This window comes from Rhodamnia argentea, chromosome 7 (genome assembly GCF_020921035.1).
Source record: "Rhodamnia argentea isolate NSW1041297 chromosome 7, ASM2092103v1, whole genome shotgun sequence".
NCBI lineage: Eukaryota > Viridiplantae > Streptophyta > Magnoliopsida > Myrtales > Myrtaceae > Rhodamnia > Rhodamnia argentea.
In genome coordinates, this window is record NC_063156.1 from 26,539,908 (window position 1) to 26,566,947 (window position 27,040).

General features: G+C 42.3%; 4 protein-coding genes across 12 annotated transcripts; 3 read left to right on the forward strand and 1 right to left on the reverse strand.

The window, feature by feature from the left end:
- Positions 1–5,485: 5,485 nt before the first annotated feature.
- LOC115742428 (probable indole-3-pyruvate monooxygenase YUCCA10) lies at positions 5,486–16,189 on the forward strand. 3 transcript variants are annotated; one of them, XM_048283013.1, is made up of 4 exons: positions 5,486–6,197; positions 6,576–6,809; positions 7,675–7,905; positions 16,178–16,189. In XM_048283013.1, exons 1-3 carry the CDS (start codon positions 5,547–5,549, stop codon positions 7,879–7,881), a joined length of 1,092 nt encoding a protein of 363 aa, XP_048138970.1. In that variant the 5' UTR covers positions 5,486–5,546; the 3' UTR covers positions 7,882–7,905; positions 16,178–16,189. The 3 variants fall into 3 exon arrangements, with proteins under 3 accessions (XP_048138970.1, XP_030532566.2, XP_048138971.1); XM_030676706.2 differs by lacking the exon at positions 16,178–16,189 and adding an exon at positions 7,913–8,162 and having other exon boundaries at positions 7,675–7,797; XM_048283014.1 differs by lacking the exons at positions 7,675–7,905; positions 16,178–16,189 and adding an exon at positions 7,913–8,162.
- LOC115742426 (auxin response factor 2A-like) lies at positions 12,779–19,837 on the forward strand. 4 transcript variants are annotated; one of them, XM_048283009.1, is made up of 15 exons: positions 12,779–13,044; positions 13,204–13,323; positions 13,755–13,867; positions 14,841–14,936; positions 15,057–15,113; positions 15,385–15,537; positions 15,886–15,970; positions 16,842–16,932; positions 17,098–17,262; positions 17,362–17,481; positions 17,685–17,760; positions 17,889–18,060; positions 18,210–18,763; positions 19,180–19,370; positions 19,498–19,837. In XM_048283009.1, exons 2-15 carry the CDS (start codon positions 13,239–13,241, stop codon positions 19,592–19,594), a joined length of 2,055 nt encoding a protein of 684 aa, XP_048138966.1. In that variant the 5' UTR covers positions 12,779–13,044; positions 13,204–13,238; the 3' UTR covers positions 19,595–19,837. The 4 variants fall into 4 exon arrangements, with proteins under 4 accessions (XP_048138966.1, XP_048138968.1, XP_048138967.1 ...); XM_048283010.1 differs by lacking the exon at positions 12,779–13,044 and having other exon boundaries at positions 13,076–13,323; positions 18,210–18,374; positions 18,438–18,763; XM_048283012.1 differs by lacking the exon at positions 12,779–13,044 and having other exon boundaries at positions 13,077–13,323; positions 18,210–18,266; positions 18,438–18,763.
- Positions 19,838–22,172: 2,335 nt separating this feature from the next.
- On the forward strand, positions 22,173–26,018 carry LOC115742430. 2 transcript variants are annotated; one of them, XM_048282698.1, is made up of 4 exons: positions 22,173–22,521; positions 22,881–23,143; positions 25,611–25,653; positions 25,687–26,018. In XM_048282698.1, exons 1-2 carry the CDS (start codon positions 22,243–22,245, stop codon positions 23,139–23,141), a joined length of 540 nt encoding a protein of 179 aa, XP_048138655.1. In that variant the 5' UTR covers positions 22,173–22,242; the 3' UTR covers positions 23,142–23,143; positions 25,611–25,653; positions 25,687–26,018. The 2 variants fall into 2 exon arrangements, with proteins under 2 accessions (XP_048138655.1, XP_048138656.1); XM_048282699.1 differs by having other exon boundaries at positions 25,611–25,626; positions 25,663–26,018.
- On the reverse strand, positions 23,477–25,836 carry LOC115742429 (secoisolariciresinol dehydrogenase). 3 transcript variants are annotated; one of them, XM_030676707.2, is made up of 4 exons: positions 25,702–25,836; positions 25,520–25,591; positions 24,419–24,934; positions 23,477–23,875 (listed from the first exon to the last, which is right to left on the reverse strand). In XM_030676707.2, the coding sequence occupies exons 1-4, from the start codon at positions 25,731–25,733 to the stop codon at positions 23,587–23,589; spliced, it is 909 nt and encodes a 302-aa protein (XP_030532567.1). In that variant the 5' UTR covers positions 25,734–25,836; the 3' UTR covers positions 23,477–23,586. The 3 variants fall into 3 exon arrangements, with proteins under 3 accessions (XP_030532567.1, XP_030532568.1, XP_048138654.1); XM_030676708.2 differs by lacking the exon at positions 25,520–25,591 and having other exon boundaries at positions 25,702–25,777; XM_048282697.1 differs by lacking the exons at positions 25,520–25,591; positions 25,702–25,836 and adding an exon at positions 25,037–25,404.
- Positions 26,019–27,040: the final 1,022 nt, after the last annotated feature.

The following is a 27,040-nucleotide window of genomic DNA, read 5'->3' on the forward strand; positions in this document are numbered from 1 at the left end:
GGCTTTGCCAGATTGAGCGTGGGCAACCCTCGCCATGCATTGTCCTAGCATCATTGACGGTCGATCATCGCCTAAGACCGGCCACCGGCTAAGAGGAAAAAGAAATTCTTAAAAAGTACAAAGGCGAAAATGTTTTTGATCCATCGAAAAATTTGGCCGGAACTCTTTTTTTTTTATTTATTTATAGAAAGCGAGGATATTTCATATCCTTATTTACATACTTTTTTGTTGGTTGGAGAATTTTCCCTTGTATTCAAATTCTCCTTCATAGAGCTTAAAGTGACTAATAAAAATCATCTCGTCTAAGACGAAAGGTCACATCTACAAGTTTGTTGATGAGTCGGGCTTCATTTAGTGCATATGACACACATCGTCATGGCACGAGTTGGCAATAGGGGTGAGCAAAAAAGACCGCCCGGATCGGGACCGCTTGGACAAGACCGGGACGATGGTCCTGTTCCCGGTTCCTAAAATTGGAACGAATGATCGGGCAGTCCGATTCCCGATTCAAGGGCCCGTGGCCGAACCGGACATGCCCGGTCCTTTTTATAATTTTTTTTTTAAAAAACAAACATGACGTTTACTTGTTGTTTAGATTTAAGTCATTTAGGGTTCGATCCAAAACTGCCAATTGAAGAGGCCTTGACTCCGCCGAGATCGTGGTACGCTGGCCCTTGTTTCCTCGACCTCGAGCTTGATCGCGTCTTCTATCAAAGTGTGCATCCACTTTTCGGAACCGCGGACTGGAAACCCTTAGAACCGCCTGGGAACCGGACCGGACCTACGGTTCGGTCCTGTTCCCTGTTCCGAGGATCGCCGGTCCGGTCCGCGATTTCAAAAAGTGGGAACCGGGACCATCCATCGGGTTCTTGATTTTTGATGGGAACTAGGACCACCGGTTCGGTTCTCGATTTTTTATGGGAACTGGACCGGACCGGGAACCGCTCACCCTTAGTTGGCAACACTCATGTGATAAAGCGACCACCACCGAAAAGGATCGGTACCATGCGATTCAGCGTAAAAGTCTAGCGGATCTCGACCCACGAAACCCCGGACCACGGTTGTTACGATTGTCATCGCGAACCGACAGTTACCGAACAACTGCACTATGACCAGTGGCATCGAGCGACTTGTTGTGTACCCGAGTGTTCTTACAAAATGAAACAGACTAGTGGCCCCAACCCCTAAAAAAAAACAAAAACAAAAACAAAAATAAATAAATCATTAAAAAAAAGACAAATCCTCAAAATGAAAACAAAAGGATGAAAAGGTGAAAGAGGCATCATTCGAGCCGGTCTGTCTTGTTGTCCCGCACGACAAGTTGCTTTTTACAATTGGGGTGCCGAATGTTTTGAGAGCATCGGCGAAATTATTTCTAATTAGTTTTTAGGGCAGTGAATATCCTTAGAACATGTGCTATTATCACCACTCTAAATAATAAGTTATTGCTAATTGCGCTACGTGTAATTAGTGCTATTGAAATACCCTTTAGTTTTTCGTATTCGAATGTTACATCATTTTTTTTTCCATCGATTTTTTTTCTTCATTTTTATTCAAAAGAATTTCCAATAAAGTGCTGAAATGTCTTTATTTTCTCAAAAGATGACTCGGAATTACGACGGTTTCGGATAAATGTTTGAAATGAACATGTCAGGTTTAAATAAGGATCGACCTCGCTAGCCGATCAAATATTCTTGCCGGTCAAGTACATTTTGTTCTTTGACAAAAAGAAAAGGACATTTTGTTCAAAGACTATTTAAATTCCAAATTATCCATTTATTTTTTATTCTATTTTTTTCTCATTTCATTTTTTTTTCTTTATTACGGCTAGAGAAGGCGGGCCTTGCCGGATTGAGCGTGGGCGACCCTCGCCATGCCTTGTCCTAGCATCATCGACGGTCGATCATCGCCTAAGACCGGCCACCAGCTAAGAGGAAAAAGAACTTCTTAAAAAGTACAAAGGCAAAAATGTTTTTGATCCATCGAAAGATTTGGCTGGGACTTTTTTTTTTTTGGTGGTAAGAAAGGGGGATATTTCATCTCCTTATTTTCAAACTTTTTTGTTTGTTGGAGAATTTTCCCTTTATATTCAAATTTTGCTTCATAGAGCTTAAAGTGACTAATAAAAATTATCCCGTCTAAGATGAAAGGTCACATCTATAAGTTTGTTGATGAGTCGGGCTTCATTTAGTGCATATGTTTGTTGATGAGTCGGGCTTCATTTAGTGCATATGGACACATCGTCATGGCACGAGTTGGCAATAGGGGTGAGCAAAAAAGACCACCTGGATCGGGACCACCCGGACCAGACCGAGACCGATGGTCCGGTTCCCGGTTTTAGAAATTGGAATCGGTGATTGGACGGTCCGATTCTCGGTTCTAGGCCCGGGAATGGACTGGACCGGTCCTTTTTTTTATTTTTTTTTAAAAAACAAACATGACGTTTACTTGTTGTTTAGATTTAGGTCATTTAGGGTTCGATCCAGAGCTGCCAATTGAGGAGGCCTTGAATCCGCCGAGCTCGTGGTACGCCGGCCCTTGTTTCCTTGAGCTCGATCGCGTCTTTTATCAAAGTGTGCATCCACTTTTCGGAACCGCGGACCGGAAACCCTTAGAACCGCCCGGGAATCGGATCGGACCAACGGTCCGGTTCTGTTCCCAGTTCCAAGGGTGGCAGGTCCGGTCCGCGATTTCGAAAAGTGGGAACCGGTACCACCGGTCCGGTTCTCGATTTTTTATGGGAACCGGGACCACCGGTCCGGTTCTCAGGTTTTTATGGGAACAGGACCGGACCAGGAACCGCTCACCCCTAGTTGGCAACACCCATGTGATAAAGCGACTACCACCGAAAAGGATCGATATCATGCGATTTAGTGTAAAAGTCTAGTGGATCTCGACCCACGACACCCCGGACCACGGTTGTTACGATTGTCATTGCGAACCGACAGTTACCGAACAACTTCGCCATGACCAGTGGCATCGAGCGACTCATTGTGTGCCCGAGTGTTCTTACAAAATGAAACAGACTAGTGGCCCCCAATAAAAAAATAATAATAAATAAATGATTAAAAAAAAAGACAAATCATCAAAATGAAGACAAAAAGATGAAAAGGTGAAAGAGGCATCATTCGAGCATGTCCGTCTTGTTGTCCCGCACGACAGCTGCTTTTTGCAATTGGGGTGCCGAATGTTTCGAGAGTATTGGCGAAATTATTTCTAATTAGTTTTTAGGGCAGTGAATATCCTTAGAACATGTGTTATTATCACCACTCTAAATAATAAGTAATTGAGCTACGTGTAATTAGTGCTATTGAAATACCCGTTAATTTTTCGTATTTGAATGTTGCATCATTTTTTTTTTCCATCAATTTTTTTTCTTCATTTTTATTCTAAAGAATTTCAAATAAAGTGCTGAAATGTCTTTATTTTCTCAAAAGATGACTCAGAATTACGACGGTTTCGGATAAAGGTTTGAAATGACCATGTCGGTTTTAAATAAGGATCTGACCTCGCTAGCCGATCAAATATTCTTGCCGATCAAGTACATTTTGTTCTTTGGCAAAAAGAAAAGGACATTTTGTTCAAAGACGATTTAAATTCCAAATTATCCATTTATGTTTTGTTCTATTTTTTCTCATTTCGTTTTCTTTGTCTTTATTATGGTCTGGGGAGGCGGGCCTTGCCGGATTGAGTGTGGGCGACCCTCGCCATGCCTTGTCCTAGCATCATCGACGGTCGATCATCGCTCGAGACCGGCCACCGGCTAAGAGGAAAAAGAAATTCTTAAAAAGTACAAAGGCAAAAATGTTTTTGATCCATCGAAAGATTTGGCTGGAACTCTTTTTTTTTTTTTTTTCGTAAAGCGAGGATATTTCATGTCCTTATTTACAAAATTTTTTGTTGGTTGGAGAATTTTCCGTTTATATTCAAATTCTACTTCATAGAGCTTAAAGTGACTAATAAAAATCATCCCGTCAAGATGAAAGGTCACTTCTACAAGTTTGTTGATGAGTCGGGCTTCGTTTAGTGCATATGGTACACATCGTCATTGCACTAGTTGGCAACACCCATGTGATAAAGCGACCACTATCGAAAAGAATCGGTACCATGCTATTCAGCCTAAAAGTCTAGCGGATCTCGACCCGCGAAACCTCGGACCACTGTTGTTATGATTGTCATCGCGAACCAACAATTACTGAACAACTTCACCATGACCAGTGGCATCGAGCGACTCGTTGTGAACTCGAGTGTCCTTAAAATTGTGGAAGTCCGGCATTCACGTCCGTAGGCTCCGCTACGAAAATCAAATGAGTAGGTCAAATTGAAAATGATTCGATCTAAATTGACCGTTCAAATAATACAAGTTTTTTGAGCACACATGACCCAACCAATATCCGATCGGATCCATATTGTTAAAATACTTTCCATATTTAATCCAATCTAAGAAAAATTTTTTCTTATTTTTTTTTAAATATGTAAGACATTGTGGACAATTTTTATCACTTTAAAAAATCTAAATTTTTTTGTTTTTTTTTCTTCGAAAATCGGCAAGGGCTTTACGATAATATCGAGCTTGAGGCTCACTGGTGGCCGTTGTTGGCTAATGCAAGGGACGTAGGAGGAAAAAGACAAGGGAAGAAAAAAAGAAATACAAATTTAAAATAATCGAATAATATAATAATTAAAATTTTGCTTTTTTTTAAAATATTCAGAATACCTTTTTATGACTCACTTAAGATACTTGTTTAGCACATTAAGTTTCTAAGTAACCTATTTATGACCCGCTTAAGCTTGTTTTTAAAATTGAAAAATTTTCAAATAAGGGTTTGAACTTGAAGTGTTCTCATTTTCACAAATAAATGCATGAAGTGCTTTATTATTTCAAAGAAAGGCATAATCGAAGGCATTTTCGTTCTTTTACTTTTTTAGAATTTTTCCTTTTTTGTTTTCTTTTTCTTTTCCTTTCCTTTTATATTTTTTTTTTTTCCCTTTCCTCTCCTTTGCCATCACCTGCCTCACTTGACACCTGACCTCGCTAGCCCAGGTGAGGGCTTTCCTTGTCGGCTCGGGCGAGGGTCGCCCTCACTTGGGCTGGACAGACGAGGCCAACCGGCAGAGGTCGAGGTGGGCTATGCAGAGACTCCAAACGGCGAGTTCGGTCACGGCGCTAGCTTGGACTCATCGTTCAGAGACTCCAAACGGAGCTCAAAGTCTAAGAGAAGTATTTGTTCACTAGCCAGCGTTCATTGAATACCGAACTTAACTTCATCCACTCCAACTCTCTACTTAAACTTTTCCAACTTTTTTTTTCCTCTAAAAACGTGGCAAATTGTTGCTCAATTTTTCATTTATTCAATATTTAAAATTTAAGACAATCCATTTATGACTTACCACTACTAAATATAAATTAAAATATAAGTTCCATACTAATTTTGCCGAGAACGGTCTTTCAAAGCTCTATGTAAAAAGTCCTCACGAACATCACCAACTTCACTCTTCCTTCCCGTTCATACATCATCCAACGCAAAATATCACCTCCTCCCTACATGACGTCGCAAAAAGCCAGAAAGGAAATGACGATCGAACAAGAATCCGCCGTCGTCGTCGTCGTCGGAGCCGGGCCATCGGGGCTTGCCACGTCTGCGTGTCTCAAGACCCTGTCGATCCCCCACATCCTCCTCGAACGGGAGGACTGCTTCGCCTCCATATGGAAGAAATATGCCTACGACCGCCTCCACCTCCACCTCGTCAAGCGGTTCTGCGAGCTCCCCCACATGCACTTCCCCTCGGACTACCCCGAGTACGTGCCCAGGGACAAGTTCCTCCGCTACCTGGACGACTACGTGGCCCGCTTCGGCATCGAGCCGGCCTACGGGAGGTCCGTAGAGTCGGCGGCCTACGACGAGGGGGCTGGGAAGTGGAGGGTCAACGCGAGGGATGTGGGCTCCGGCGAGGTCGAGGAGTACCTGTGCCGGTTCCTGGTGGTGGCCACGGGCGAGACGAGTGACCCCTTTGTCCCGGAGGTGGAGGGAATCGAGGGCTTCGCCGGGAAGGTGATTCACTCGACCCTGTACAAGAATGGGAAGGAGTTCAATGGCAGCCGGGTCTTGGTGGTCGGGTCCGGGAATTCCGGCATGGAGATCGCGCTGGACTTGGCTGACCACGGCGCAAGAACCTCCATCATAGTCCGGAGCCCGGTAAAAGTTTCGCTTGCTTTCTCATTATTATGGCATTGTCTTCATGACTGGAAAGAAAAAACCTATCTTTCCGAAGAAAAGAAGCATTTCGTTTACCTCATTCGAGATTTATGAAGTATTTTGCAGTTTGAGATTAGGCATTTAGGTCCTTACAATGATTGGAATGGCTCTGTAATCGAATTCGTTGTAGTACATCATGTATGTTTCGACCTTCCAGCGAAATCCCCCCGTGCCGATCACGCCGATTTACATCCCTGTCCCTCGCCAGCGGGCGTGGCTTCATCTTCCTCCTCTGTTAACTTACGACGAGTGTCGTTGGCATATCGAAGTTAAGAAGGCGACACCATTCATGGGCCCATGCACTTACTGCCACCGCAGGTACATGTGCTGTCGAGGAAGATGGCGAATCTGGGCCTGCGGTTGATGAAGTATTTCCCGCTTCACGTGGTGGACTCGTTGCTGGTGCTGCTGAGCAAGCTGGTCTACGGGGACATGTCCAAGTACGGACTGAGGAGGCCCGCCGAGGGTCCTTTCTTCATGAAGAAACAGTACGGCAAGTACCCCTTCATCGACGTCGGCACTTGCCAGAAGATTAAGTCCGGTGAGATTCAGGTGCGAACGATTCGATCTCCAACCTTTCAAGCTTTCGACTTTTGATCTTGCGTCGTCTATTAAATTTAAGGATTTTCCATCAGTCAAGCTCTCGAATTTGTTCCTATTTCGAATCGGGTTTTGAGGCTAACGTATATGCTCGATAAAGCCGCCGAGGAATGTAGGCGTGCCATAGTGTTTTCGATCGATGCTCCGGTCATCAAAACAGCTCAATTCCTTTATTCTGGTAGGTTGAGACATGGTTAAATTATGATTAGTACGAATTGACTTAGTTTATCTGTAAAGGTAAGAAAATTCCACTGAGTTGACTCGCAACAGGTTTTTTTATTATTAAAAGCACAAGCGATCAGCTTGTAATGATTTAAATATATTGTCGGCTCCAGGCGGATCTTATGCCGGTAGCCACAAGAATATAGAAAAAAAAAAGGTATGATGGCCTTCGAAGCTATCTTAATTTGCAAGCCAATTGAGCTTTCCAGGTTGACGAAATCAGAAGTTTCTACTTTCACGTGTTCCTCATAACACCAATATAACGTGTAGTTCTGGCATACCCACTTTCGTCAGTCCTAAAATCGGTTGTACGGATATCAATTCAATCATAAACTCCTTGCAAAATTACGATGCAGTTTTTTCGATTAGTTATGGCTGGAAATCGCTTACGTGACGATGATCCTACGTAGCACACCATCATGTTAGCGGTTTCCGGGCCCAAAATTGATTGGACACCAAAACTTACTACTCGAATGACAAAATTAGGAAGTTTTAAGACGGCATTGACATAAAGATGGTTGGGTAATTTGTTGGTTAAGTGGTCAGCGTACAGGGTATGGATCGTGGACTTTGATGATAGAAAACTTGGGCGCAGGTCCTACCGGCGTTGAAAAGGGTGGAAGGGAACGTGGTGGAGTTTGAAGACGGCAAGTCTCACCCGTTTGACGCCGTCATCTTCTGCACCGGGTTCAAGCGATCCACCAGCAAGTGGCTTAAGGCACGTAACCCTAACCCCCACGTCAAAACGCAAGATCGATTTCTATGTTCGATTTATTATCCGATTCGACTTTTTATTGTCTAAGATTTCCCTAATTTTTTTTTTTTGGTGGCAGGGAGATGATTACCTGTTGAACAAAGATGGGGTTGCGAAACCAAGTTATCCAAATCACTGGAAGGGGAAGAAGGGTTTGTACTGTGTCGGACTGGCGAGGTCAGGACTATATGGATCTGCTTCGGATGCCCAGAACGTTGCCGATGACATCCAATCCCAACTTTAGTTTCCCATTTTTATTATAACTGTTGATGTTGTTTTTTGGATTGAACTTTATATCAGCGCCCATGTAATAAGGCTTCGCTTGTTTCGCGAAAAACAACTTCTAGGAAAATGTTTTTCGGATTTTTCGGCGTTTTGTTCATGAAAAATGAACTAGTCAAAGAAAATATTTTTCAACGACAGAAAAATAACTTCAAAAGTGTGGAAAAAGGTTTTCCTCTTTCCCTCTTTTTTCCTCATTCTACTTATTTACATTCCTTTTCTTTTATACTCTTTTTTTTATTTTTTATTTTTATTTTATTTTGTCCTTCTTCCTCCTCCCTCCGCCGACCATGGACCTTGGCGATAGCTGGAAGGCCGGCGACCGCCATGATGCTAGTTGGCGTGCTCGAGCTCGCCTGCAGCCAAAACTAAAAGGAAAATAAAAAAAATAAAAAATGAGAAAAAATGAAAAGAAAAAAATAATTTTTTTAAAGGAGTGCGTGAAAATCAAATCCGATTTTCCATACCAAACGTTAGAAAATATTTTCCTATTCTTTTTCATATTTTGGCCAAATACTGAAAATAATTGTCATTTTTCTGAAAAAATAACTTTTCGAAAAACATTTTTCTAAAACGTCATATTTTTTGTGAAACAAACGGATCCTAATATGCAGTATGTAGGTACTGATGTTAGGACACAAAAGCAAAAATTCATAAAATGGTGTGTACAGTTCTTTCGCTTTTGAAGAATTGAGAGCCTGACCGGGTGCGGAGGGTCGCCGGCTCTCGGCTAGCCCCCCCAAACCCCACACACACATACCAAAAGGTTGCCCCTGGCCTCGATACTTAACAATTATTAGATTGTCCTCAATAGGGATCAAAACAACCAATTAACGTATTCACTCCATTTGCAGCACATGTTGTTATTTCTCATTTCATTGGAGCTAAGACATCTCTTGATTTATCTACGAGAAAAGTAAAATTCCTCTATAGGGTTTCGTCAGATCCAAAGCTACCACAACTCCCCGTCCAATCAAATTGGTGGTGCGAATGCGGCTGACTCACGTATCCGATTGGTTCGAGGAGCGCGCGACCACAACGTGTGCCCGAGGAGAGGAAGAGAAGAAAGCGTACAACGGTCATGAGAGGACGAGACATTATTATTATAGCCTCGATTTCAATCCGTCACTTCCGACGAATCATGCGCATTGAGACAACATCGGGATGCAAGTCCCAGTCCAAACGCATCGCTCTCCAAAAGAGCATGTTGCATCCGGGGCAAGAACGGTACTTACATTCCTCCTCAGCGATTATATTTTTGTCCGTCGGATCATTGCCGATAGATCTCCCTTGAAATTTAGAGCGCGTATAAAGAATGGCCGTCAAAACCAAAGCGTGGCATGGGGAATAAACGTACACGGCATAGAATAGAGGAGAGACGGGAACGATGGAGTGATGGGGAACTCCGCGGTGTCGTGAGGTCGGCGGAAAAATTATCCAAAAAATTTGAAATTTATTATAATTTTTATCATTTCTTAATATTTTTACATTTTGATAATTGAATCTTTAACATTCTTATAGTTTGTCAAATTGAGTTCATTTAATCAATTTTGGCTTAAAATTGCTGACGTGGATGTCGGCCATCTTGTGTGAAATGATCGACGCCGATGTGGATAAAAATTGAAAATAATTTAATATTTTTCCTTTCTTTGTTCTGCCTTAATTTTCTTACTTCTTTTTTTTTTTCTCCTTCTTCTCTCTGCCGCCATCAACTAGCTTGGTAATGGACAACGGAGGTCGCTAGTCTCGGATAAGGGACGACCGAGCCTGGGTTGGCAAGGGCAACCCTTGCCCGATCTAGTGAAGGGTTTCCCTCACCAGCCACCGGCACACCCTCTCCTGGGTGGTTGTTGACCGCCCTCGCTTGGGCTAGCAAGGGCAGCCCTAGCCCGATTTGGTAAAGGGAGAGCCATTCCTTGCCCAGCGGTTGCGACCCTCACTCGAGGCCAACCTTGTAAGCCTAGCGGCCCTCGCTTGAGCCCGACAGACAAAGGAGGGAGGAAAAAAAGGAAAAGAAAAATGTAAACAAAAATAGGAACAAAATGAAAAATATAAAACTTATTCATGTCGGTAGTTACCGTGCCATGAAGGGATGCTAGCAACGTCGGTGATTTTTAATCAAAAATGATTGGATGAATTTAATTGATAAAACGTAAAAAAAATTTAGGACTCAACTAAAAAAATTAAAAGGATTAGTAATGAATTACAAAATTGTTTTATGACTTTTTCAATAATTTTCACCGGGCCAACGCACATAACCTGCTTATCCGATGGGGACAACGGAGGTGAGGTAGAGAGGTCGCCGAAGATGGCGACGGGCTCGACGACCTTGAAGACATTGACGAGTAGGAAGGCGAGGGCGAAGCAGAAGAACATGTGGAGGAGGGTGAGTAAGATGGGGAAGGGCCGGTTGTAGAGCTTGCAGTCGAGGATGCACAGGCTGTGGACGATGACCGTGTGAAGGAGAGGAAGATCCAGACGCAACGTAGATGGAGGACAGGATGATCTTCCTCACCACTCCGTCGCTCAGTGACAATTGAACGGCCATGTTTGTGTGCTCGAAACTCAAGCTGCCATGGCTACCAGCCTACCACAAGCTCCAGGCTCGAGGTCGAGCTCCGTGGCCATGGTGGCCCTGAGCCTTGGGTCGAGCGCCGAGCTCCGCGGCCCTGGGGCGGTGCAAGAACAAAAGAAAAGAAAAGCATGGCACAGATGTTGGGAAAAAAGGAAGAGATGGTAAGAGAGAGAGGGGGGACACACACAAGGTCGAGCTCTCTGGGCCAAGGGCCAAGGCCTCGTGAATAAAAAAAGAAAAATTGTTAGCTTAATAATCTAACAAGATTATCGGTTATTTTTTATCAAATGATCTCCCGATCAATTAGTATTTTATGCAAAATACGCGAGACTAATTCCAAAAAACACCAATTTTAGGTCTAATGATGATTTTGGCTCAAACTTTTTTTGTCTCGTAAAAAAGCATCAAATTTATATCCAATTATAATTCTGGCCCGAACTTTTTTTTTCATCCCATGAAAAATCACCAACTTTAACTCAAGTCCCAAATTTGGTTACCATTAATTTGAAACTAATTAAGACTTTTTTAATGAAGAATCTATATTGAGTTACATTAAGGGGTATTGCCATTGTCATGAATTCGAAAAGTTTAGTCACTAAGACTAGTTTAGCTGATCAGCTATGTTTGAAGAAGAGCTAGTGAAGACTCTTAATATTTAGTATTTAGGAACTAAGTTTGTAAACATGATGCATTTGAGCTTAGGTGTATGCAATAACTTCATGTTGATTTCTTCATTATTTAGCTACATCACTCTTATCCAATGAGTTTGTAAGATGGAGCGGATTAAATATGTGATCACCACCAAAAGAAGGCCATCGATTGCTAATGGTCGTGGCGTTTTGTCATCTGATTTTTTCTATTTGTGAAAATGATGCTTGCCTACTGCAATGTATGCATCTCTGAAAGCTAAAACGGGTTAGCACTTGAAGCAATTGAACAAGCCGCTAAACTATTTCCAGAAGCATCAATGCTCAACAGGTCTGAAGATAAAATCTACAATAATGGTGGCCGGATCCGGGATTTGAGTCAAAGTTGGTAATTTTTCATGGGATGAAAAAGAGTTCGGGCCGTAACCGTCATTGAACCTAAAGTTGGTGCTTTTTTATGAGGCAAAAAAAAAAAGTTTGAGCCATAATCATCATTAAACCTAAAGCTTGTGCTTTTTTAGGGAATTAGCTCAAACACGCGGTGATGATATGTGTATTTACCGTTGAGATTTCAACGAGTTTTTTTTTAAAAAGAAAAGCAAGTTAGCGTAAGAGGAGAGAAAAGGAGAGAGAGAGTGTGTGTGTGTGGTGGGATTCAAAACGACACTTGGCGCTACGCGTGGTCCATTGAATGGGCCGGCCCGGCTGACACAATATTATTCTCGCACGCCGAAGAAGCCTTAAAGTGAGTGAGGCCTCCAAGGAGCACGATTTCGACTTAATTGAACGCCATTTCTATGCAGAAGAAATGTACATTCCAACGGGGCACCAAAAACGAGTTATTTCAAACTTTGTATGAGAAGAAAGGACGAGATTAATTGGTATTAAACAAAAAATGCGTGCGCAATACACATTGGTCTAGAGGGCGACATACATTGGAAATCCAGGGAGTGTTTAGATGCAATCTATATACAAAACGAACTTTGTATAAGGAAACAAACATTGGTATCTAAGTCGGAGTCAACATGTTGCCATTTGAAATGCGTTCGTTACTCTTAGACATGACCAAGAAGAAAATGATGAATTCTTCGACATCGCCGCCGTCCGGAGTAATTTCCACGAGACTGATGTTGAGATGAACTTATTACAATAGACTATGTTAAATACCGTGGTAACAAGGGGGAAAAAAACGAATCTCGTATGGATCGATATCTATAAAATTACAAAAAATTTATGCATATCGCGGTTTTCGGCAAATTGATATACTCGATTTTTGTTTTTATTCGGTGAGCTCAAAAGAAACAAAAAAAAAATGAAGAAAAATGATGGAATGGGAACATAGGGAAGATCAGACATGCATGCATGCAGACGAGGTGCAGGCTCAAAACCAGACATGTCGTCGCTCATCGTATGTATCGCGGCCAGAGTTAGCAAACATCGCCCAACCCCCCCACCCCAAGACGAAGAAGGCACTTTCTCTTTCTCTCTCTCTCTCTTTGGGTTATATTTCTTCTGCGACACAACGCCCCTCTCCCCTTCTCTCTCCTTCCTTCCTTCTGTTTCTCTCTCTAGGCGGTACAAGTGCTCACGAGCACCAGCACCGCCACCTCGCACGCCGTACGACACAGTGCTGCCAGGACGTTTTTGCGCCTAGAGACGCGCTCAGAGGACGGCTCGTCACGCCACAAGCAGCAGCAGTAGCAGCAGGTACTGACGCTCAGAGAGATGAGAGAGACAGAGAGAGACAGAGAGTTTTGGCCCAATAGTCGGCCCGAATTCGCTGAGCCGTTATACTCGCCTTCCCCGTCCCGTTCGCGTGCTCGCGAGCTCTCTTCTATTTTCTGCGCTTTCTCGCTTTTTTAGCAGCTGACCGAGACGCATTGACGCAGAGGTACGGAGAGATGAGCTCTTGTGTCGAGAGCGAAAGCGAGAGCGGACGATCCAGCAACTACGGCCATTCGTCCACCTACTACAACATCGGAACTGGTTATTTTCTTGGCTCCCTTTACTCCCTTATTTATTGCTCCTCTGTGTCTGTTTGTCCTTCTGGGAAACAAGAGGTTAGATGCCATGTAAAGAGCTCGATGATTCAGATTCAAGATGGACTACTGCTACCTGGCGGGTTGAGGTTGACTTTAGCCTGACTTTCATTTTCATCCCCATTCCTGGGATGGAGGCTCTACAGAATTTCTAGCGTTCACAACTGCTTCGTTTCGTCGTTCTAGCTTTCGGAAGATGAGACGTTGCTTGATTATTGTGTTGAAGACAATTAAGTGAACAACATAACGGTTAACCCGCTCTGAATTTTGGTTTTAAGTCGATCGATCAAGCCCTCGTGAGGATCGAGCTCGTAGATTGCTGCTTTCCCTTGCCACTGTTTCATCTCCAAACTCTGGAATTTCTCTGCTGTGACGCAGGGAGAGGAGATGATTTAGACGAGGAACTATGGCAAGCTTGCGCCGGCCCCTTAGTTTATGTTCCTAAAGCTGGGGAAACCGTGTTCTACTTCCCCCAAGGGCACATTGAGCAGGTACTTCCTCCCCTTCTATGAATCTTGTCCTGATTCTTCTGTCAGATGATGTCTAATTTTGAGTCTTATGGAAATAACTGGTGGGGAGAAGGCCACAGACGATTCTCTTGACGGTCAAATTGCTTGCAAAACATATCTCTCACCTCCTCTTCCAATTGGAATGATCCAACAATGGGAGGACGGATTTGTTACTCAAAATCTGAGGACTTCACCTTGCCTTTGGGACCTGTAAATTGGGCAGAATCGTTTGTTAGCAATGTTCAGACTAGCTATGTCACTTACATTACTCACTTGGTGCAGATTTTGAATTCGTTCAAAGTGAGATTCTTTGTGTTAACTCAAAAATGTCAACAAAATCGATCAGTTATTTTTGGCCAATGATCCTAGCCAAAATTAACAGTTGGGCACCACATGAATACGTATTCTCAGATCATCGCACAGTGATTTTCAGTCATTGTAGATTCTAGACTTTGTAGTAGTTTCATTGGTGTCACCAATCAAAGTGCCTAGTTCAAAAACAATGTAATTATCCAGCACGACATCAATTTGCATCCTCAGATCATCTCAACGCGATTTTTGGACATTCAGGATTGTAGCCTTTGTCGTAGTTTCATCGGTGTTACTTATCGAATAAAAGCCTTGTTGAAAAGTGATGTAATTCTCCAACAAACTACATAATGCTTTCTTATAGACCAACTACCCAGGGAAGTAGGGATTGTTAGAGTGGAATCAGTTCTACTGTAGAAATGGGACCATGTGTGCTCTGCGTTACTCTTTCTCTCGGCTTGATATACCTTTTTTTAGCTCGTAAACATCTGCACCTCTTTATCCGCCATTTTTCAGTGAAATATATAGGGAATTACCACGTATTAGGTTGGTATTATCATTTGTTAGGATACTTTTGTACTTTGGTATCAGACTGTCCTCCTCTGTTGCTAATGTCAGTGATCGTGTTGCATAAACTTGGTCTTAGGTTGAGGCATATACAAACCGAGATGGTGATGTGGAAATGCCTATCTACAAATTGCCTTCAAAAATCCTCTGCAAGGTTGTTTGTGTTCAGCTTAAGGTATATTTCAATGGTAGAAGACTTGCATTGGTTAATCTACTGGTTTTTTTGCACTTTGCAACTTATTTATTCTAAAATTTGATTTGCTATGGTATTAAGAGACATCTCTCTTCCCTGTAGGCTGAGATTCATACGGATGAAGTGTTTGCACAAATTACATTGCTCCCAGAGGCAAAGGTTAGCAAATGTGGAACTTGATACATCTTTGCTCCATCTTTCAACTTTGAACTTCGAACGATTCATGCGGGAGCTTGCTTCAAATTATTTCTCATATTCATATAATTTACTTCCTTAAAGTGATGGAATCTTGGGTAAGTGATGAGATGTGCATCCAGATGCTATTGCCATCAAACTAAATTAATTCATCTTGGGTGCAATTCTCGTGCTCTTTCCATTTGAAAGATTGGTGGTTAATCAAATCTTTACATTCTACTGGCATATTTTGCAGCAAGATGAGGTCAATTCTAACTGCAAATCTTCACCAACGCCTCAAAGGGACAATTCACCTTTCTTTGTCAAAATTCTGACTCGCTCTGATATAAGCACACATGGTGGATGCTCTCTTCCTAAGCGACCGGCAGAAGAATGCCTTCCTTACCTGGTAGCTGTCACAGCAATGATGTTTTCTTTCAGTACATTAGCTAGATGCAGTAAGACCTAGGTTAACTGTTTTGGCTTTTTACGTGCTAAAAATAACAACTTGGAGTGATGACGGTACAAAAAATGGTCCCAGTTTACAGGTTATATGATACAATTGAAAATTACAATATACAACTAGATAAAACATGCAGGGTCACGCGTCTATTGACCATGGAATAATGGCTACATTATAATGTCCCCACTATGGCTTATGCGTGCTCCAGCTTATGCTGTTAGTGTCAAATGAAGGAGGGTTTTTCAGGTTATAGTCGTTTCTGGGCAAATGTCCATGTTGGGGTTGTTGTTACAGGACAAGTCACAGCCCCATCCAGTTCAAGATCTTGTGACAAAGGACTTGCATGGAAAGGAATGGCGTTTCCGCCACATCTACCGTGGTAATATAATCGAATCAAATAACTTAGTGCAGAAAAAAATTGTGAACTAATTGCCTTGTGTGCTCTCCAATGGTTGTTGCTTTTCTATTGCCGATGCTACTGATATATATCATAACTGATACGCTACCCTTAATTTCTATGATTGTATAAAGTGGAACATTCAAACATTAACCATGACTTCATCTGTTAGCTTAATTTATGGAGAAGTTCCATTAATTCGTAGTTCTATGGGGCATTAGAGCAAAAGATCTTGTGTTCAAAATCTCTCGTTGAGCGACCATCTAAACATTTTTAATGCTTTAATCTTGTGCCAAATCCCCATGTCCCCAAGGGGTTGGGCTAGAATCTCTAGATAGTAAACCATGCTTTCATTTTATAGCTTAAGTTTTTTTAATATAGGCTGGCAGTGGTCCTTCGTTTTTCAAACATAAATAGAAATAGATAACAGTCTGCTTGGATACCAGGATGATATGCTGGGATTTTCTCATATTAACATGCGAATACTTTAATCTGAAAAATCCCGGTTGATTGAACAATAATGCATTCCTTAATGTTCAGCGTGCATTTCCCGGATAAGAATCATGTAGAATTCTTCTTGATACGTAGATTTACCAAAGTACTAGACGAAGAGGTATAAGCAATTCCATTTTTGTTCATCGTTGGTACATCATGGAAGCACTTGACAACAATCACTATGCTGTTTCGTCAGCTCTATTATGGAACGTTAGACGTAATTCCCCCTTCCCATGCATGTCAAATCAAATCAAATTTCATGGATTGGATGGTAAACGAACCATTCTTACAATATGAACGGCAATTTCCCACATGATTTCATCTTTTCATATCTTTCTCTTTTCCATGATGTGTGTAGGTAAACCCAAAAGACATTTGCTCACAAGAGGTTGGAGTGATTTTTTAACTTCAAAGAAGCTGGTCGACGGAGATGCATGCATATTCCTTAGGTTCTCTCTCTCTCTCTTTTCACTCTTATACCTGTCTCTGATGATGCATCCTTGCTGCCCTATTCTGCTTGAAATTTTTCTAACAAAAGACGTAAGAATGATGTTTCTGTGGCTTCACTACTGGTTGTTTTGTTCAAGGGTAATAACTTTTCTTTACTCTTGCAGAGGAAGGGATGGAGATGTGCGCATTGGTGTACGCCGTTTGATGAAATCTCAAACAACCGCATCATCCTCTGTCCTATCTGCCCACAGCATGCGCCATGGCATACTAGGCAGTGCCTTGCATGCAGTTTCTACTGGAACCATGTTTTCTGTGTACTGTCGTCCCTGGTAAACTATCTTATGCATGACATGTGTGCAATGTATCTGAGAAACTGTGAGAATGTATCTCTAATTGTCTAAGTGTGAACTACATTCTGCATTCCACAGGGCATGTACTTCAGGTTTCATCATTGCTTATGACCAGTACATGAAAGCAATGGCAAATGGCTATTTTATCGGAGAAAGATTTAGGATGAAGTTTGAAGACTACGGATGTGGAGAACAGAGGTGACTTCCGGAAACCTTTGCTATTTGAGTTTGTTTTCTCTTACAAAAAAATCTGTCCTAACTCTTCCGGATTAGATGAGGTCGTAAACCACAATGTACTCAGTTTTTTTAGGTCTGAATACTTCCTCCCCAAGAACTAATCTGCTATTAGTATGCTTTCTTATTTGATTTGAAATTTCTCAATTGATCAATGACATGAACAGGCTTGGAGGCACTGTAGTAGGCATAGAAGATATTGACCCGCTGACATGGCCTGGCTCTGACTGGAGATGTATCAAGGTAATCGTCAATTTCATTCTCTTTGAGATCTATCTTGCATTTTGAACATGCATTCTCTAAAAAAGCTGATGTTCATCATCTCAAAAGTTCTATTCTTCATCTATTAATTGAATTGTTCAACCCTTTAGGTGCAATGGGATTCTGCACGTGCCAAATGTATACGCCCAGAAAGAGTTTCTCCATGGGATATTGAGCCCCTAGACCCAGACAGGAAGAAGCAGGCCATTCTTCCAACCTCGCTAAAGAGGATTTGTCCACAGAACTTACCGTTGCATTGGCCTCCTACATTCATAATGGATGGTCAGTATCCCTGCACTTTTGCTTTAGAACCTGCGATGAATCTCACACCGAAATGAGCTTTTTGGGGCAAACACTGGAGGCAAGATACCTGGGAGATTCCCCTCTATGTAACTCTCCTGTTATTTATCAATTGTAGTTCTACTCTGCAGGATCCCAGTGGACTTCAGTTGCACAAAAGTCTCGAAGATATTCGGGGGTCTTTCAAGGTCAAGAAAAATCTAATTTGCCAATTTATGAATCCAACGTGCCAAGGCCATTACCATTAGTACCATGTTTGCCCACTCCAATTCAACATGTCGAGTTGGCACCACAAGGTCAAATTCACTTAGCAGTGCATAATGCATGTCATCAACATCCTGAGAGTGCATTTTTGGTAGGTGATGGGGGGAAAAGAGAAAGTCTGGGTCCGAGTGGTCAATGGCCTCCAGCATGCATCGCTCCAGGACGTGGTCCTGGTAAAAGCTTGTCAGCACAAGACATCAGCCCTGCTAACTCCACCTCCCAGGCACGGATGACTTCTCAAACAAAGGACGATAATGAGAAAACCATTGCCAAGACACATTGCTTTGGCAAATGCAAGGTTTTTGGTGTCAATTTAGCAGATGATGTATCGGAGCTCCATTCACCACAAGTTGCCAACTCCAGTGAACTGTCTAGCCCTTCTTCAGTTCCTCCATTATCAAAGCCCTGCGACTTTGTGCAGGTACCAGGAACTTCTCAAACTAGCTCTTCTGTTCATGACACAAAGAATTAGTAACTGCTGTTCAGTCGCTGATAAAAGTGGGAATGCTATTGATAAGCTGTCATAAAAGCCTGGCGGTTTGAAAAATTCAGGCTTGAAATGCTAGGAGAAAAATTTCCCTGGAATTCACAAACAATACCCAACATTGGTGTATGCTTGCCATCATTTAGAAATTTGAATCCTGTAGTCTCTCATGCGATTGAAAGATTGAAAACAATTTCCATTTGAAGCTGTCGCTAGACAGCTACCTGCAATTCATTCTTTTCTTAGTAGGCTTGTTTCATTCTCCTTTAAATTTTATTCCTTGTAGATTCTTTAATGGAAAATTTCAGTCTGCAAAGTCACTTTCAGGAAATAATCTCTCCTTTACATGGCAGGTTATCATAAATGGAACTGCTCCAGGAAGGCCGGTCAACCTCAGACAGTTGAAAGGCTATGATGACCTCATTCACCGGCTCAATCAGATGTGCGATTTCCATGGAAACTTGATCGACGAAAGCAGCGGGTGGCACGTGAAATGCATGGATGACAATGGGGACAGTGTGCCAATATGGGATTATACCTGGCAGTTAAGGACGCTACCCCTTTTGTGATTACAGAAACTCAAAATGGTTGCTCTTTACGTTTGTGATTTGGAAATAACACCAGTCAACCATTTGCTGTTCTTTGTCACTGACGAGGGATGGTATATGCAGGGAACTTGTCCCTATGGTACATCAGATACTCATTTGCCCGAAGGAAGGAGAAAAGGGCAAACCGGGACCATGCTCCTCTGATGTAGCTTCTTCCTAATGCTGCTGCTGTCGGTCACGTCACTCGCTACGGTTTCTTTCTCACTTTGTGTACTTGAGTTTTATGGTGATTGGGACTTATGTCAGGCCTTGTGCCGATGATATGGCGCGCGTTGACAATGTTCTCGCCGGTTTGTGCTTTTGATTGCGTCTGGAACTTCTTTAATTTGTATCGATCACACTATGCCGGATCTCTATGGTTGCTCCTGGCAACGCAATCGCTGGATATCATAACAAGCGAATGCCGAAGCTAGCCTTGAGTCTCTCGTTCTTGGCATCCATCGGTGCGTAGAACTAGAGTCTGACCATAAATGACTTGCCAATGAGGCCGGGGCTTCTGGTTTTCATTGCCGTCTGCTATATGTGTGTAGCTGAAGTACTTGGTGCACTCTGTGCAGCCTAGGGAGGAAACAGCTAGATTTTCTTAGTAATTCTTTTCTAGGATGACGGAAATTTGCTTTTTCGTATCGATTATCGGTAACCCTCCCTAGAACCAGTTCGAATGCTCGAGAGGACAATCGTGGTGGAGAGACTGTGAAGTGTGGGGTAGAAATTCTTTGGACACGGTACGAGGAAATTTCATGTTTTAGGACGTTGGTTTTTACTAACAATATGAATTTCCGGATAGCCATGCACTTCCCACGGTAGCCATCAAGGAAAGGTGGATGAAAAAGTTTAGGGTTGAATTGATAAATTTAAAAGATTTGGGCACTGAATTAGCAAAAGTGGAAAAGATTTAAAAGCTTTTTGACAATTTTTTAAAGGAAACACCAACATTCAATATTTGGCCATGATACTTGTCATTAGGGAGAAACTAACCAACTTGTTAGGTGTGGATTGTTCGGGCAGCCGAACAACAGTACTATACTCGGAATAATTAGTAAAAAAATATATATATTCGTTATCTATAACAATTTTACGTCATAAACACTTTCGTGTGCGACGAAATATTCTCCATTCATTCATTTTTGTAAGTGATACAAGCGATTTGTTCTAAAAAGATTTTTTTTTTTTATCTTTCATCTTTCGCGAAAAGATGCGCCGTAGGATGGGTTATACAGATCCTTCCGCTTGAATGGCGCTCGGTTTTGTATTGAATCATGTCGAAACTCAAGGCGGGAACGATAAACTTTCTATTTCTCTAATTTGTTCCAAACTTGTTTCTAAAATAGGTTTGGAATAAAAATTCGTTTGGTAACGTAATTTCATTTTTCTATTTTTGGAATAAAATTTTGTTTCAGAAATAGGTTTTGAATAAAAATGAGAAGGTAAAATTTTCAACGTTTCTATTCCTGGAAGAGAAACGATAGATAAGAATTCTTCTCATCACTCACTCTCTTACATCCCCGTCGTCAGTCGCAGGCCCCTATCTATCGATGGCCGATCCGCAACCCGCCATTCACCAATTCGCTACACGTTGGTGCCAATTGTCGTCCATCGGTCTATCATTCGTCTCATAGGTAATACTATTATTATGGATAATAGTTTATGTCTAAATATTCGAACGGGCAATGAAATTATTTTTTCATTCTTTTAATTTTGTAAGCCATGTAAGTGATGATTTTTTGAAAAATAAATTTTCAATTACTCGTTATTTAGGGAAATTTCCAAATATGGCCTCGAAGTGCCTCATTTTCTCAAATAAGAGCTCAAAGTGGATCTCATTTCGGATAAAGGCCGGAAGTACCCTCATTGTTTCAAATAACGATTTGAAGTAAATATTATTTCTAATAAGGGCCTGAAATGGCCATATCGGTCTCAAAAAAGGAGCCTCTCAAGGGGCATTTTCGTTTAATTTATTTTTTAAAATTTTTAAATTTTTTTTACTTTTTCTATTTCTAATAATAATAATAATAATAATAATAATAAAAGTAAACACGGGCGGCCTTCCGCTTGTGGATGCCGTTGGTGGGGTGGCGTCGGTTGTTGTTTGGGTCCTGGCCCCTTGGCGAGGGCCGGCGACCCTATCGGCCAGTTGAACATCTAATTAAGCCAAGGGCGGCGACCTCACCTAGGTTCGGCCAAGGGCCGCGGTCCTCACTTGGACTTGCCCGGATATGGGAGAGGGTCGCGGCCCTCACTCGGCAATGGCGAGGGGTTCCACGACCTTGACGGTAATCGCAATCCTCCCAACTATGTTTGCCCTCTTTTTCTATTTTAATTTTTAATTTGATTTAACTAAAAATTGAATTAAAATTGTATTTTATAGAAAATCTCCTGGACCGTCCGGAATATATAGTTGACTATTTGGAATAGGTATAACCATTTCATGCCCTTATTTGAAAAAAGAAAGGCACGTTAGGCCCTTAATTGAAATAGTGATTAATTCATGTCCTTATTTAAAAAAATGAAGGCACTTCGGCTCTTAATTGAAATTCTCCCCGTTATTTACAATACAAACGTAGCCTAAAAAATTAATAAGAAAAACATTTGAAATCAAAGGGCTCCAACGATTTCACAATGGAAAAGACAACGCGGTCCCCCCGCCACTGTCCTCCCTCCTTATCCGAAGCCCCTCTCTCTCTCTCTCTCTCTCTCTGCTCTCGTTGGCTATGGCGTCTCTGCATCGTCTCTCGACTTCTCTCCGCTAATATTTTTCTCTCTCTCTCTCTCTCTCTCTCTCTCTCCGAGCAAAACCGCATCCCCGCGATGGCGTCTCTGCTCTCCCGCCCCACGAACGCCGCCCTCCCAAACTGTAATCGCCTTCACGGCGGCGATCCTCTCCGCGCATTCGCCGCGACGCCAATCGCCCTCCCCACCAGCTCACGCTCGCGCTTCATTTCAAATCACCCGGTCAACCTCATCGCCTCCGTTGCGAACCGGTCTAGGTCTCGTGTTTGTAATCCTAAAAGCAGTGAAGAGGATGAAGCTTCCGTCCAAGAGCTCAGAATTCCCAACCATTGGTTGCTTGCTCCCAAGGCTCTGGAGGTATTCGCTATCGCGTTGCTGTATTTGAACTTGGATCGTCCTTAACGTGGAATTCGAAATGATCTGATGTTGGTTCATTCTGTGAACAGTATGAAATCAAACGCGCGATCGGATTGATCGATCAAATTATCTCTCTTCAATGCTAAAACGATTTGTCTTAGAGTCAAGTAGAGACTGTCAAGTTTAGACTTTGAATATGTGCGTTTTCTATGTTTTCCAGTTACTGCTCAGCTACTTTTCCTTGTGAACTCTGAGAGCGGAACCAGTGAAAATTGCTAATTTTGCGGTTTTCACGTATGTGGGATTTATATCCTTATTCCAATACTTACAACTCTCGGACTGGGAAAATTTTTATCTAGGAATCTGAGTGGCTCAGAGTTTCTCTGCATAAATGGCTGGACGACGAGTACTGCCCGGAGGAGACTAATGTCCAGATCAGCAAGGTTGCTGCAAGCTCGTACTACCGCTCCTTGTTGGAGAAGCAAACCGACCTGGGTGACATCCTGTTAAACATGGCTAGAGAATTGGATTCGATCTCCTATAAGGATAGCTTTCATGGAGCATTCTCGTCAGCGAATGCAGCTATTGATTTGATTTGTCAGCGGATAGAGCAGTCATAGCGGTACGTATTCTCATTGCTTGAAGTAAGCTGACTCTTGTCAAGATTTTTGGTCTGTGGGCTTAAATTCTCTCTCCCGGTCTGCTTAAAACATCTACATAGACAGGGGAGGCTAAAAGGGTTCTAACATAGTCAATTTTCCATTGATCTGGTTTAGTTGGCCTAGAGAATCTGTCTAAATTGACTATGTTGAGAGCATTCTTACCGTACGAGATGTGCTAACTATCAGTTCCTGAGAGAAACTCACCACTAAAGATTATAAATTTGGATCACTTAGGTAGCTCTTGAAGGATAAATAAAACAAGCTTATGAGGAATTTATATGTGCAACCCCTACTCAATGCTCCATAAATATCTGTGAAAAGACCAGCAAGAACAATTCTATACAACTGTTGTCGAGAATTCTTTGGTTCTTACTTGGTACGGTTTAACCATGTAAACAAACTCTCAGTGCACCTGGTCTGGTGCAGGCAACACTAGACTCTTCATAACCGTGAAGCCTCCATCCACCACCAGATTATGCCCATTAACATACTTTGCATCATCTGATGCGAGGTAGAGTGCAGCGTTGGCAATGTCGCTAGTTTCACAATTACCCCCCATCAAAACACCAGCATCATTTAAAATCTTCTCAATTCGTGAATCTTCAACACCACGATAGATTTGCCTCATCTCATCCATCACAAATGGGGTTGGGATGGCGAAAGGCGATATGCTGTTGACTCTGACGCCATACCTACAAATACAGGTGGAAAAGAACCAATTTAACAGAGAGAGCAAGCTGACGAAACTAGTTAAAACGCATTTTGGGGAGAACCAGCTACCTCTGGGTTCAAGTGGAGGAGATAAATTCATCAACCTACCTAAGCGAAGATGGCTTTTATAAAATCATATATCATTTGATTAACTACTAGTTCAATTCGAATTTTTTTGGGAATTAGTTGGAATGTGTTCTTATCTATTAATAGGTTTTTGGTTCACACAGCCTAGTGCAGCGACTGATTGTCAAAAACAAAATCCTCTGCTGCTTGAGGAAGGGGACAGTCACAGGCTCAAGTAAGTCCAAAGCCTAATTATAAGCTCGGTTAAAAAAAAAAAAATTAAGAGCAGAACCTATTAAGTGAAGAATTTTTCAAACTCTTCACAAGAGAAATATGAGAAGTTATGTTTCATTTCCAACAATAAATTAACATTTTCTGGAAAACCTGTGTGATCCAGAGCCAACAGTAACTAGATGTCTATTGGGAACCAAACCAACCCCATACATGACTATCCTCACCTGCATAACTCTGCCGCAGCTGACCTCACCGTCCCTATAACTGTGGACTTCGAGATAGAGTATGTATGCTGTGCAGTTCCTCCGAGCACTCCTGTGATGCTGGCGGTGCAGAGGATCGAGCCAGTCCTGCGAGGGATCATCACCCGAGCCCCATGCTTTATTCCAGCAACAACTCCTCGTACATTGATGCCCATGACCCGATCGAACACATCAAGGTCGAGGTCGGTGATGCTCGGCGGAGTGCCGCAGGCGACCCCGGCATTGTTGTACATGATGTCGAGTTGATTGAATCGAGAAACAGCAAAGTCAACGGCATTTGAGATATCTGATTCTTTAGTCACATCACACGGGATGAAGACGGCATCGGGTCCAAGCTCTTCGGCGGTTTCCTGGCCGAGCTGGTGCTGGATATCCGCGATCACAACTTTGGCACCATGAGTGACGAACTTAGCTGCAGTCGCCTTGCCTATGCCACTGGCCGCTCCTGTGACCAGTGCCACCTTGCCTTCTAGCTTCCTGTGGCATGATATGAGAATAGTATAGCATAATAATGGGTTATGACTGTGTTTTCCTTAGGGTAGGATACAACAGGGGATGGGTGTAAACTATTAATCGTCCCTGCTCATGAAAATCAACTCATATACGTGAGATACTTGTGTTCTGCTGACACTTACAAGCATCAATACAATATAGAGTTAAAGAGGCGACTTGCTTATAATTTGCCAAGAGGTATATTACTTTTGTATGTTTAATAGTCTATGAAGGTTGACTGTCTTTGATTTGCAATGGTAAGTAGAACTCTTGATCTTGGACTCCTAGATATGGAAGATCTTCAAGTGAATCTGCTCTGGTAGCGTCGGATTGTTGATCATGGAGATGTCATTTAACATGAGATAAACCTCTGTGTTCCAGCTCTAGAGCTTGAATAAGACCTCATTTGGGTCGTTGCAGCATAAGTACATGACCAGAGTCTCTTAGCTTATAGACTATAACGTGAACACAGCAGGGGAACAAATGCAGATGAATCTGAGTCTGAATATACAACCCAACCCAGACACAGAAAATCTTGCTAAATATAATCGAGTGAGAACTTGATCGCACCTTCCCGTGTCGGTGGAGAATCTGCTAGTTGCCTTCTGATTGATTAAGCCGCTGTTACTGAAAAGGGTTTTGCCGCCATTGCACATTTCAGAACTCACATCATGAAGCAGAAGAAGAGGAAGAAGAAGAAGGAGAAGAAGAAAAAGAAGAAGAAGAAGAAGAAGAAAGAGGAGGGTGCACACCTTAGAGCAATTCTCAGTCTCCTTCCAAGCATAGTTTGAGATGATGTCTCAGAGAAAGATGAGATGGATCAGAGAGAGAGAGAGAGAGAGATATTCTATTGTGTTCATGTGAGAAGTTCTGTGGTGTTCGTGTGACATTAGCGGACACAGTCACAACAGGCCAAAGCGGGAGAAGAAGACAGCATAGTGACTGTACTTGTCACCGGAAGATGTTCTGCACTCGCAAGTTGTGTGCTGCTCTTGACGCAGTCGTATCGAGGTAGACAATTTCGCTGTGGCTTGAAGGAGTAAAAGGGGCACGGAACATTTTGTTCCCACTGAATTATCAAAAGCTTGAAGGAGCTGGCATCCATTTTAGGGAACGTCTCTTTTCTTTTTAAATATTTTGGACCAAAAGGGAAAGATGGGTTTTCATTATTGATTAGAGCTCCAAAACAGCAGTTTTGCTCAGAACCCACCACAAGAACACGGAAATTGACGTATGAATCGGGATCATTTGAATCTTGTGTGTGAATTTTGGGTAATTCGTTGATGTGGGTGTGGTCCCTCTAGTTTGCTTCTCCCAAGAACCAATCGAAACGGACGGGTTAGGAATGACCTTTGTGCTTCTCGTGACATTGCCTTTTACGGTACGCTTTGACTTCCATTTTCTAATTTCGTTAGTTACACGAGTAATGACGTATAAATTGATATACTAGTGATGTGGTAGTTCGTAAATACGTGATCAAATGCGTCGCATGGGCGTGCCCGACTCTTATCCTCTTGATTATCACATAATCTCTTCAGTTCAAATGACCATTCCGAAATAATAGAGATTCAAACATAGCTCTTAAAATGCGTTCGATTTAACCTTTTCAAGAAACTTTGGGCTTTTAAAATCTCTTGAAAAAAAGTTAGGGCATTCGGTAAATACCACTTCCAACATTGACAAAGTTGAAAGCTGACCTGCCTTGGGCTTTGTTCCGAAATTGGTCGCGCTAATATTTTCAAATTCCATTCTTGCCCTTGCCACTGTTCGTCTTCTCCGATTATTGAAGTTTTAGGTCACCACGCTTGGGTCTCCGCCAAGGACCGCCGAGCTGGGTCGCCACCTGTTTCATCTTCTTTGGTGTTGACCTCACGACTGTTAGGCAAGATTCGAAGGTCGAGCGTCACCGATGGTCAAGCTTTGATGGTCGTTGAGGTCAAGCATTGTCGATAGTTGATCGTCGAGTGTTAAGGCAACCCACGGGGTCACGCGATGGCTACCTTTTGTCAAGCGTCGATATGCCTGGATCGCCCATGTTTGTTTTTTCTTTTAATTTTTTTTTAAACTTTAAAGCTACTTTGCAAAAAATTG

What these genes read in the sequence shown, in the direction of transcription:
- LOC115742429 (XM_030676707.2), bottom strand. Translation starts at nt 25,733, where the DNA reads ATGCTTGGAAGGAGACTGAGAATTGCTCTAAG. An exon ending in AGACTGAGAATTGCTCTAAG is followed by an intron (nt 25,592 to 25,701) that starts GTGTGCACCCTC and finishes GTGCAATGGCGG; the next exon opens with CAAAACCCTTTTCAGTAACA. An exon ending in GCTGCGGCAGAGTTATGCAG is followed by an intron (nt 23,876 to 24,418) that starts GTGAGGATAGTC and finishes CTGTATTTGTAG; the next exon opens with GTATGGCGTCAGAGTCAACA.
- LOC115742430 (XM_048282698.1), top strand. Translation starts at nt 22,243, where the DNA reads ATGGCGTCTCTGCTCTCCCGCCCCACGAACGCCGCCCTCCCAAACTGT. An exon ending in TTGCTCCCAAGGCTCTGGAG is followed by an intron (nt 22,522 to 22,880) that starts GTATTCGCTATC and finishes ATTTTTATCTAG; the next exon opens with GAATCTGAGTGGCTCAGAGT.
- LOC115742428 (XM_030676706.2), top strand. Translation starts at nt 5,547, where the DNA reads ATGACGTCGCAAAAAGCCAGAAAGGAAATGACGATCGAACAAGAATCC. An exon ending in CCATCATAGTCCGGAGCCCG is followed by an intron (nt 6,198 to 6,575) that starts GTAAAAGTTTCG and finishes CTGCCACCGCAG; the next exon opens with GTACATGTGCTGTCGAGGAA. An exon ending in CCACCAGCAAGTGGCTTAAG is followed by an intron (nt 7,798 to 7,912) that starts GCACGTAACCCT and finishes TTTTGGTGGCAG; the next exon opens with GGAGATGATTACCTGTTGAA.
- LOC115742426 (XM_048283009.1), top strand. Translation starts at nt 13,239, where the DNA reads ATGAGCTCTTGTGTCGAGAGCGAAAGCGAGAGCGGACGATCCAGCAAC. An exon ending in TTGTTTGTGTTCAGCTTAAG is followed by an intron (nt 14,937 to 15,056) that starts GTATATTTCAAT and finishes TCTTCCCTGTAG; the next exon opens with GCTGAGATTCATACGGATGA. An exon ending in CATTGCTCCCAGAGGCAAAG is followed by an intron (nt 15,114 to 15,384) that starts GTTAGCAAATGT and finishes CATATTTTGCAG; the next exon opens with CAAGATGAGGTCAATTCTAA.